The 12,133-nt window shown below is 39.0% G+C and overlaps 1 protein-coding gene across 4 annotated transcripts in view; it reads right to left on the bottom strand.

Moving 5' to 3' along the window:
* Nucleotides 1–2,377: 2,377 nt before the first annotated feature.
* Nucleotides 2,378–12,133, bottom strand: part of tgfbr2l (transforming growth factor beta receptor-like) — a 138,357-nt gene continuing 128,601 nt past the window's right edge. For 3 of the 4 annotated variants that reach the window (XM_072262089.1, XM_072262086.1, XM_072262088.1), the window contains exon 9: nucleotides 2,378–10,353. In XM_072262089.1, coding sequence (XP_072118190.1) covers nucleotides 10,123–10,353 — 231 coding nt within the window. In that variant the 3' untranslated portion in view covers nucleotides 2,378–10,122. The remainder of the gene's footprint in view (nucleotides 10,354–12,133) is intronic. The other variant, XM_072262090.1, reaches the window with a different exon arrangement.

The raw sequence follows: 12,133 nt of genomic DNA, 5'->3' as shown, positions 1-12,133 counted from the left end.
TAGAAGAAAGTTACAAAATACACTGATTTAAAAAAGCAGAACTAAATTGTGTGTTTTCTACCATTGAACAATCTGAAAATAGAATTCCAGGAAATGTTTAGCCTCAAAATAATAACCTTGCAGCTGCAGGAGTATCAGTCAGGTATGTGACTAGGAATGAATCAGACAGTAGTTGTATCTTATTGAACAATGAAAACAACTCAAGAGGCTATACTTGTGTCTAATGTGAAGTATCTAATAATAAGTTTGAGAATCAGGATCTTACAAAATAGCTGCTGTACTTTGTAGTTCCTCTGTTCCTCACATTTGTTGTAATGGACTAGAGTCATGGAATCACAGTTACAGGCCCTTTGGCCCATCTAATCCATGCCCAAACCATTTAAAATACCTACTCCCATCGAATCTACATATTTTGAGGGTCCAGGTATCAGTGTGCAACGTACTCTCATCTGAATTCAGACTAATTGGAATATGTAACTTGCTAGTACAAATCCAGAAGTTATACCATATATTTCAACTGCACTAGGTATGTTTCCAGGTATTAATATGGGTGTGATGTTTTGTTGGTTCAGAAAGATGGGTTAATTTCTCTCTATGAACTTTCCATCTGCAGGACGTAGGTGTCGATAGACGATTATTTAATACCTATTCCCAATTGACCTCTTGAGTTGGCTATTTTAAGGGTCTGTTGCCAGCACATGGGGGATGGGTCAGGTCACCTGTCACATTCACTCAGTGGCCTCGTTATTAGGTACAGTCTGTAGCTAAGAAGGAGGCCACTGTATGTATGTTCGTGGTCTTCAGCTGCTGTGGCCGTCCACTTCAAGGTTCGCTGTGTTGTGCATTCAGAGATGCTTTTATGCGTGTCACTGCTGTAACTGTAACTGTAACCTTCCAGTCAACTTGAACCATTCTGGCCATTCTCCTCTTACCTCTCTCATTAACAAGGCATTTTCACCCACAGAACTGCCACTCACTGGGTGTTTTTTGGGCTTTTTTTCACTGATTTTGTAAATGCTGTTCTGCACAAAAATCCCAGGAGATCAGCATTTTCTGAGACACTCAAACCACCCCATCTGGCACCAACAATCATTCCACAATCAAAGTCACTTAGATCACATTCCTTCCCCATTCTAATGTTTGATCTAAACAACAACAGAACCTCTTGACCATGCCTGCGTGCATTTTGCATTGAGTTGTTGCCACATGACTGCTGATTAAATATTTATGTTATCGAGCTGTTGTACAGGAGCACCTAATAAAGTGGCAACTGGGTGTATATGCTAGTTCAAATAAGAATAGCTGATTTATTTCTGCGAGGCGCACCAATGAATCTGTAGGGTTTTTTAATGACAGTCTTCTGAAGGCTTCTGAAGTTCTGTCTGGAATATTTGATAAACAGAAGTATTTTTCATCAGAATAACTGTGTATATCTTTTGCTCCCATTGCTTTGTATTCAACTGAAAAGGAACATGGGTATGTGGGGTGCTTCTTGCTGATTGCCCACAATAAAATTAATCTCAGGCTTTGAACAACATTTGGAATTCTCATGGGGACTCAATCATCTATTAATAATGATTGATTTTCACAAAGCTTATGCCTGAATATGCATAATTTATTTTATAAAATATTAGGGATCTAATTGGATTGAAAAGGGAGGGTGTTGGGACTGGAAGTGCGGGTCAGGCCAGTTCTGCTGGCTGCTCTGAGACGTTTATGCTGCACTGACACTGAGACTGTGGGCCTGCTCTGGGTTTTATGTCTGCGGGCTCTGCGACAAAGCGGTGGAGGCTATCTCAGTAAATATATTTAAGACAAGGTTGGATAGATTTTTGCGTAGTTGGGGAATTAAGGGTTATGGGGAAAAGGCAGGTGGGTGGAGATGAGTCCATGGACAGATCAGCCATGATCTTATTGAATGGTGGAACAGGCTCCACAGGTCAGATGGCCGACTCCTGCTCCTATTTCTTATGTTCTTACTCCACTACGTGCTAAACTGAGGCTGCGGCTGTGGCCTGCTCTGGCTGCTCTGGGTTTTGTGCCTGAGGACTCACTTTCATTCTAAATGCTATTTGTACAATTCCTCTCCCTCTCCCTAATAGGTGTTTGTCAGTCTTTTTTTTATGGATTCTTTTGGGTTTCTTGTTTTGTGGCTGCCTGTAAGGAGACGAATCCAAGGTTATATGATGTATATATACTTTGATAATAAATGTACTTTGAACCTAACTTTTTATTATTTTTATTCAGTTATAATGCTTCATAATTAGTTTTTACTGAAGCATTTGTAAGAATAAGACTTGTTCTTTAATAAAATGTAAGACAGACAACATGCTAAATGCATTTATTAGATTAAAATATAAGTAATAAAAACAGCCCTGTAAGTTTAAATATATACATGCACACAATAGTAATTTTCCAATAATACATAGAACTATCAACAATATTAATAATTTTTCATTGCAAAACAAATAAAACTCACGTGATGAGTATTATAAGGTATGGTCTGTATGCATTTCAGAAGGCGGTTGGCTTTGATTTTACATGACATCATTGTATAATATAAGACAAAAGTATCATAAATCTCAGGATTCAGAATATAGCAGGGTATGCAATCCTGATTGTCATGGTTTGCTATTGAACTAGAATCCTTTATTGTGTTATTAATCAGTAAAACACCAATAGATTTAATGGACTGAAAAAAGACTCTTGATACTTTCCAGTGAATCACCCATCACAGTAGGTTAATGATGCTCAAACAGCAGTTTCAAAATCACTGGAACGTTTATTTTTTATTGATAACTGTTTGTAGAGCAAGGAACCAGTCAGATTTGACACATTATTACAGTTCAAGCTCGGGATGCACAGAAATTGCATGAACATATTGCCCATCTTGTGGAGGAGTACTTATCTACATTCTGGACTTAACATGCAATATTTATACAATTTGACAAAATAATTGTTGAATGCCATGAACTGCCTAATATTGAATCCCCCACCTTATTTGCTATTAGTACTAGTGTATAGTGTTTTATTTTGGTAATGCAGTCCCACATCATTGGATTTATGATGAAGAACAGGCTGATTGATACATCTCAGATAAAACTAGATATAACAAATTTCACTATTTTTGCGCCAGCTAATGGTTCCTCTGATCTCAATGACAATATCAAAAAGAAAACCATCCCAGCAAGGCACTACATTTTTGCCTTAGGAACAGTATGTTACTTACGTTAGATCCTGGTGTATTTCCAATAGCAAATCAACATCATAAACTTGTGAATAAACATTGTCTGTCCCGTTCTGCACAAATAAAGGAGTACTTATTAAATTGAAAATAAGTAAAAAAACACCTGTGAGATTGGTAATTAAAAAAAAGATTAAAATTGCTTTAAAGAGAACCAAAAATGAGCCACAAATTGCAAGGGCTTGGTTATTTCTATCACGCCCAATTGCATTTCGCCTTTTGACGGTGTATCGAATCTGTGGTATAGGTGTGGTGCCTCTTTTAACTCTCCTGCATGCTATGCTTTTAACTCTCTACACTGGACTGTAAATTCCTTTTACCTATACAATTTCTATCACCCTGAGGGGCAGCTGTACTGTGGGTTCATTATTTAAAGCTCAAGACTACAAGAATCTGTAATTGTGTTCTCATGTTTGGCTAGGCATAGAAGGCATCGTATTAAATTTTTGTTTTCCTTCAAGTTCAATTCACTGTTGAAGGACTTTATGTGTCTGTATGAAGCACAGTTCAGGAATGTGCAGTGGAGCTACTCCCATTGCAGGCTTTTTTTTGCCTTTGGGCGTCTGCAAATCACTGAGCTGGAGCTTGGAGCTGAAATAATTGCACAAGCTTCATTTAGTACAGAAACACAAAATCAGCAGGTGATTCCTACCAAGAAGAACTTTGATTTGGAAAGATATTTAGATAGAAAATAGCAATTCTCAAAAAAAAAGTTTGAACAATTAAATTTAAAATCAGCTATTATCTTTAAAGTGAGTGGTATTTTAATTTATTTCCTTTTGCAAATAAATCATAGCAAAGTCTTTCAACAACCACTCCTAATTACTTCAGAAACACAAAGTCTGCAGATGCTGGAAATCCAGAGCAACACACACAAAACGCTGGAGGAATGCAGCAGGTCAGGCAGCATCTGTGGAAATGAATAAACAGTTCACATTTTGGGCTGAGACTCTTCCTCAGGACTGGAAAGGAAGGGGAAGCCACCAGAATAAAAAGGTGGGGAGAGGGGAACAAGGCTAGCTGGAAGATGACAGGTGAAGCCAGGTGGGTGGGAAAGGTCAAGAGCTGGAGAGGAAGGAGTCTGATAGGAGAGGAGAGTGGATAATAGGAGGAGGGGACCCAGGGGAATGTAACAGGCAGGTGAGAAGTGAAAGGTCAGAGTCGGGAATAGAGGAAGGAGTGGGATGGTGATTTGCTTTTCCGGAAGGAGAAATCAATATTCATGCCATCAGGTTGGAGGGTATCCAGAGGGAATATAAGGTATTGCTCCTCCACCCTGAAGGTGGCCTCATCTTGGTACAAGAGGAGGCCATGGATCGACACGTCAGAACAGGAATGGGAATAGGAATTAAAATGATTGGCCTCCAGAAAATCAGCATTTATTTAACTGGTGCTTATTACCAATTCACTTCAATGAGCAAAGGTCAGAATTGAGCCTATTCATGCCGCTTTCCAATCAATGTAGTCATAGCGACACGGGTAAATGGACCTCCGGCCCACAATAGCCGGACAAATCAACAAATTACTCATTTATGCTTTTTCTACATTAATCCCAGTTTTTAAAAAAAAATTCTCGTCCTACATTCTCATTATTTCCCCTAGATTTACCACCCACCAATGCATAATGGCCAACCAAACTCTCAGTCTCCACATATTGGATTGTGAGAGGAAGCCCACCAGTCCCAGAGCACGTGGAATGTCCACAAGGTGAGGAGTGAACTCCATTTTCCGACTCTGCTGCCTACCTGACTGGACCCGAAGGTAAATTGACATCAGCCTATCAGTGACCAAATGCTTTAGCTCAGTAACTCCTTTACTTCAGACAACTGACCCTTTAGAAATGAAATCTCCTAAAGTCTCAGGACTGGAGGACCTGAGTTGTAGGAAAGATTGAATAGGCTAGGTCATTATTCCTTAGACTGTAAAAAATTGAGAGCAGATTTGATAGAGCTATTCAAAATTATGAGGGGTACGGATAGGGTAAATGCAAACAGGCTTTTGCCACTGAGGTTGGGTGGGACTACAACCAGAGGTCATGGGTTAAGAGTGAAAGGTGAGAAGCTTAAGAGGAACATGAGGAGAAACTTCACTCAGAGGGTCGTGAGAGTGTGGAGTGAGCTGTCAACACAAGTGGTGATTGCGAACTTGATTTCAACATTTAAGAAAGGTTTGAATAGATACATGGATGGTGGGGGTACGGAGGGCTATGGTTCTGGTGCAGGTCGATGGGAGTAGGCAGTTTAAATGGTTCAGCACGGCCAAAGGGCCTTTTTCTGTGCTGTACTTTTCTATGACTCTAATTTGGAACTGTACTGAGATATGCCTTTTGACTTTGTGTTTTTATATTCTGTGATGTCGCTCATTTTTTTGTTGCTGTCTGCGTGATTTTTTTTGCACGTGGGCGGGGCAAGGGGTGTTAATGGTTGATGATTTTTCTTTGAACAGGTTGGTTCCAAGGTTCTTCTCTGTGTCGTGACTGTCTGTGGGGAAGACGAACTTCAGGGTCGTATGTCGCATATATAGTTTGATACTACATGTAGTTTGGATCTTTGAATCCATAAGCCTTTATCTTCCATCTCTGTCATACGGACTTAGGAATCAAGTACAGGAGACATATTCAACCCAAGTCTGCTCTGTCATTTAATAAGACGGTGGCTGATCTGATTGTAACTTCATCTCTGTATCTGTCTTCCCACATTACTTTTTCAGCACCTTGCTTTTAACCTTTGCCTTAGAAATATTCCATAGTGCACCTACTTCGCTTTCCCCTTCTGCAACTCTGAAATCTGAGAGAAAATAAGTTTTGTCTCTTTGCTGTCTTAAATGGATGCCCGTATATTTAAACACTGACTCCTATCTCACAAGAAGAAGCATCCTCTCCACATCCACTTTAACAAACCCCCATATGATTATAAATGCTCCACTCAACTCACTCCTCAATAGGAAGAAAATAAAATGGTGGAATTAGTGCAGAGGTTCCCAACCCCTTGGTTAATAGTAAGGCTCATTGGCATGAAAAAGGTTGGGAACCCCAGGATAAGTGTAAAAATGATGTTTTGATGTTTGGAGTGGACTGATACACCTATTTCAGTTCTGTTAGTCTAGTAAATCTCTGAAAAGTTTAATCTTCTTCCTGAAATAAGAGAACCAATGTCACATTCAGGAATCATTACTTGCCTGAATAATGGAAGGATAAGTTTTCTGCTGCTGTATTCACATTCCCTGACAATAAAAACCATGGTAACACATTGGTTTGCACAACACTATCACAGCTCGGGTGTTCTGGGATTCGGAGTTCAAATCCAGTGCCGCTCTGTAAAGAGTTTGCACATTCTCCCCGCGGAGTGTGTGGGTTTTCCCCGGGTGATCCGGTTTCTCCCACAGTCCGAAGCCGTAAAGGTTAGTAAGTTAATTGGTCACTGTAATTAGGATAGGGTTAATCGGGGTTGCTAAGGCAGTGAGGCTTGAAGGGCCGGAAGCGCCTATTCCACAGTGTGTCGCTAAGTAAAACAAAATTAACCAAAACAGTAACACTCTTTTAGCCTTTATTATTTAAATGTCTTTTGCAAATTATGTACTAGAACAGCAGGTTCCCTTTGTGTCTCAGAACTCTTTCGATAATGTGTTTTGTGTTTGCTTCTCTGCTGAAATGGACAGTTTCTACTCCATTTGCAAATCTTTCTCCACTCACTTAACCTACACATACCCTTTATCGCCTCCTTGTGTTCTTTTCACAACTCTTTTGTGCTAATGCCAGGAGGCATAATTTTAAGGTGATTGAAGGAAAGCTTAGGAGGACGTCAGAGGTAAGTTCTTTGCACAGAGTTGTGAGTGCATGGACGGTGGTAGAAGCATATGCATTGAAAAAGCTCTTAAATAGGTACATGGTTGGTAGAAAATGGAGGCCTATGTAGGAGGGAAGGGTTATTAATCCTTTTTCCCCAACCTTTTTTATACTGTGGACCAATACCATTAAACAAGAGATCTGTGGACCCTAAATTGGGAACCCCTGGGTTAAAGGGTTGGCACAACATTGTGGGGCCAAAGGGCCAGTATTGTGCTGTAGGGTTCAATGTTTTTCTACTGTCCCTTTTCCTCATCAGCAAATTCAGCAGCCATGATAATGCTTTGCCATTTGTTTCCCTCAGGCTTGTAACTCTTGTATCTGAATCCATGGTAAACTTATGATCTCTCTAGCTCAAACTGTCAGTTATTTTAAAAACGTGAAATATTTAGATTTTAACATAAACCATGAATACACATTCTTGACTGTCCTACTGCGGAACATATTTAGAGGCAACCATTAATTGTGCCTAATTTTCATCAGCTGAAAAAGAAAATAAATGCACGTGCAGATACACATTCCAGCAACCGAGGGCATTTTGCCTTTGACAAAATGTATTATTTTCCTTAAAGTTGTATGCTGAATGATCATGTGGAGAACGAAGTTTTCAAAAGTGTTTTCTCTTCATTTGAGTTTGACTCAGTATTACTAGCTGTATTGTCTCCCAGCTTCTGAATGAGGATATGTATGTTACAGTTCCCAATCTCGACTGCCGTGCAGTGACCGAGGGAAGTTCATGTGAGGGGAGAACTCTGACAGAGTGTCCCTTGAGGCAAGACATAAAACACATACAAAATACAACCACACACTAAATGATGAAATATGGAAAAATAAATTAATACATTACATTGTTAAAAGTAGGTGCTGATTACTTGATCTGGATTAGAATGCACCATCAATACGTGAACAAACAAATATAAATCTGATATAAATTTAGAGAATTTTAACATTTAAAAACAAATACTTTAATCATTGGAAGAAAATTTTGTCCTATGCTAAAATGTTTGGGAAGGTATTCTACAAACAAATTTATTTATACATGTATAATATTCTGCTTACATCATGGGGAATTTATACTACACAACAAAGATTTTGCTTCCTGAATAATTTTAGGTGTATCTTATGGATTTTGAGCTGTTAATTGTGAAAATTGCCATGAAATTTCCCTAACATGCATCTTCTTTGAAAAATATTGCATCTATTTGTTATTTCAAATAATTCAAGTCAATTAAAATGTTGCCCACAACGTAAGCTGAGAAGTTTTCTATCTTGTCCAGTCATTCCTGAGCACGCTCAGGCAGAGTGGATACTGCACAACAGGGCAGGTTTTAGAAAGGCTATAAACTTACATGAAGGATTTTGATATTTGAGACAAAAATTCAGTTTCCCAGAATAACTGATGCCAAGATTAAGGGAGGCATTTCTGTTGGTCCACAAACCAAACAGGCCTTCAATGACAGGCAACTTGAAGAACTTCTAGTGGCATCGGAGAAAATCGCATGGAAGGCATTCAAGGATGTTCTTGAAATTTTTCATGCCAACTACAGAGCACCAAACTATGTGCAGCTGCTTCAAAAATACAAAACCATGAAGTGCAACATGTCACTAAAGATTTACTTTCTGTATTCCCATTTAGATTTCTTCCCTGAAAAACTTATCTCTGTCAGTGACAGGCATGGTGAAAGGTTTCACCAGGACATTGCGGTCATGGACAGATGGTATCAGGGCAACTGGAATCCATCAATAATGACTGTTTATTGTTGGACACCTAAGTGAGAATCTTCAGATCTTCAGTACAAATGAAAATCATCAACAAACCATTTTTAACTTAGCTGAACCATTGCAAAGCATCAGCACCATTATGCATTTAAACCAATGTAGGTTAATTTCTTGTTTCTCCAAATTCCTACATGATACAAATAGTCTGAAAATATATTTGTGTTCAGCTTCAAGTGGTCTTTCATAACCATAAGAAAAATTCTGAGGAAGAAATACTTCTAAAAAAAATACTTGTTATCCCCTGTTATTTAGATCATAGCTCAGCAACAAAAAATTATTTGTGAGCACTGCTATCAACATTTTTATAGTATCATCAACAAGCCAGTTTTGTAAATTCTTAGTGTTAGTGAATACCATATAACTGAGATTGGCAATGCAATGCACAAGTTGACTGACAGTAAATTTGCCCTGGCAGTTTTCCAAGGATCAAAAAGTGACATGCCTATGAACGTTAGGCTGCCACAAGCCAGTTATTCCTGTGGTAACTTTTCTGACACCTCCTGCTTAAAACCCAAAAGGGTCAGAAAGATCACAAGGCCCTGGTTTCATGGTCTGTTCTTGTACTGAAAATCAAGAGCAAAAGGGCTTCTGCCCTTCTGCTCTGCGGGAGGTTTCTGGACGATTTCTCTACCATTATTATTTCATAATTTCTTTACCATTTCCAAAAATTAAATTCAACATGCTAGTCTACTGCTTGTATATTGTAGATCTGAATCCATCATGAACGATTGACTTCCAACAAAAGTGCAACCAATTTACCAGCACATTTACATGTGGAAATGACATCTAATAAATATTTATTACCTCTAATAGAACCTTTTATGATGATTTTGCCTCATTTCATCTAATCATTGTTGCTTAGCATAAATTTAGATTTATTTGGAGCGTAATTAAATGCCTTACAGAGAATGAGTTGTATATATAATGTGATTAATATTCTGGACTTCAAAGTACATCATCTCTGGTAATTATATTGTGTCAAGATTTGTTTTCACAATTTGGACAGGAAGAATGCACTTAAAATTATTATAACAGGAAGCACACCAGCACTGTACACTGCAATTGAGTGCACAAGCCAGACTTTCAATATGATTAAGTGTGCACTAACCTGGAGTCCCATATCTCATCAGATTAAATCATTATTAATAATACATTATCTTCAGGGGATTTTCTTCATTTGACATGCTTTTTTAATATTTCCTCTCAGTCATGTCATTTCATGCACAAAGAGATTAAAATTCATGCTTGAATTTGTTCATACATCTGTGACGACTTGAATATTTTTATGTTCAGCAGTGCTTCCAAGGTTTAAGGGCTCAGAACTTCCTCCCTTTCTTGCTTCAGTGGCGGAATTGTTATTGAGGACATCTTCAAAGTTCATTTGCGCCATCATATTGATCCTTTCAGCCACGCAGTGGGCTGTTAAACGTGCCTCTGGATCGTGGTCCCAACACTCAACAATAGTGTCACAAAGGAAGTGCATACCCTGTACAAGGAACAGTAAAAATACGGGGTGGGTGCTATTCTACATAAGCTAATCAGACTATATATTCACCTACAGGCAACACTTTTGACTTCAACTGGACTGATATTTGCATTAATTTCTGTAACAAACTTATTAATAAAAAAAGCTCAATATTGCAATGCCTTCGACAGGTATTCTATGTAATGCCCTGGTTCACATTTTTTCTGTTATGTTGTACGTATTTCATTTTGGCAGTTTTGTGAGAGCTGCTTGTTTTCACCTTATGTTTGGGTTATTGTTGAAGATAAGAGATAAGGAGAAATTTGTGCTATCCAATTAGGATGGTGGGATTAAGCGGCGGTTTCTCTGGTGAGGGAGTCTAATGTCGGGCTTGGGGCGTTCGTTTGAGAGAAGAGGAAGAGGGAAGACACCAGAGAAAAGAGGTCGTAGGATTCGACCCGGAGCGGGACTATGATTCGATGAAGCCCAGGATGAGTTTGATTGAGGATCGGTGACTTCAGGAAACCGTGAGCTCCAACTTGTGCACATTAGACGGTTTCATTAAAATGGACCCTTTTCTTTTCTTTACTAAACTTTAATCAAATTAAGAATTATAAAGATAAATCTTTTAATCGTATGCGGTGGACTGTATTATTTCATGGCATTAATTTGTAACAGGATAGCGAATTACACAGCATCCTCACAAACTCGGGGTTTGGGGTGGGATCTCACAGGTTTGGCAGGGCCGGAGGTTGTCTTCCCTAGACGTACGCAGCCGAGGAAACCGGGGGTTTCATCTATTATTCACCCATAATTATAATTGATGGGTTTACAATGATTGTATTATTATTGATGACTAAACTACAGTTCAAAAGTCCGTAGGCATGTATTATATATATAATGTATTGCACTGCACTGCTGCCGTAATAAAAACAAATTTCATAACATTTGAGCGATGATAAACCTGATTCTGAAATGGGTCTCTATTGTGGACCAAGAGTGGGAAGGGAGCACAGAGAGGGAAATCATAGGACCATAAGATATAAGAGCGGAATTAGGCTATTTGGCCCATCAAGTCTGCTCCGCCATTTCATCATGTTGGTCAGAAAAGGGGGGAGGGAGCTTGAAGCACCAGAGGGACATTCTGTAATGGTCAATAAACTAGTTGCTTGGAATCAAATGACCTTGCCTGGTGTCTCAGAGCTGGGTGTGTCTGCACCCATACCACACCCCACCCCTCCATTCTTTCTCTGCCACCTGTCCCACACCCCTCCCACAGTGCTTCACCCTTGTCATTCCCAACATCCTTTGCACCCACCAGATTAACAAACTTGCTCTCTGTTCCAAATTGACAAATACAATCATGTACAGAAGTCTTAGGCACCTTTAAATCACAATTAAAGGCACAATTAAATCCATAAACCAGCTGATTTTGATCTTAAATTGATGAAAAGCTCCTCACCTTAGTGGTGAAATTAAAGCTTCTACTAAAAGTTCTACTGTTGACCATAGGAGCCAGATTTATTAATATAAATGTAAGGATTTCAAAGTTCTTTTCCAAGGTTATTTCCAATGGAAGGTTAAGCATGGCAAGGATTAGAAGAGCGACATTTTGTGATACAAAGGAGGAAGAATAGGCTATCTAAAGGCAGTAAAGCCTGTTCTGCCAGACAGTGACATTCTTCCTGATCCATGGAACCACCTCCAACCCATTTGAAAATAGTTCATTGGTGTGTGTGTGTGTGTGTGTGTGTGTGTTTGTTTGTTTTACTGGCAAGGCCAACATGAGAGCCATGCAATC

Source organism: Mobula birostris, chromosome 6 (genome assembly GCF_030028105.1).
Source record: "Mobula birostris isolate sMobBir1 chromosome 6, sMobBir1.hap1, whole genome shotgun sequence".
Taxonomy (NCBI): Eukaryota; Metazoa; Chordata; class Chondrichthyes; order Myliobatiformes; family Myliobatidae; genus Mobula; species Mobula birostris.
This window is presented reverse-complemented; position numbering and strand designations above follow the sequence as displayed.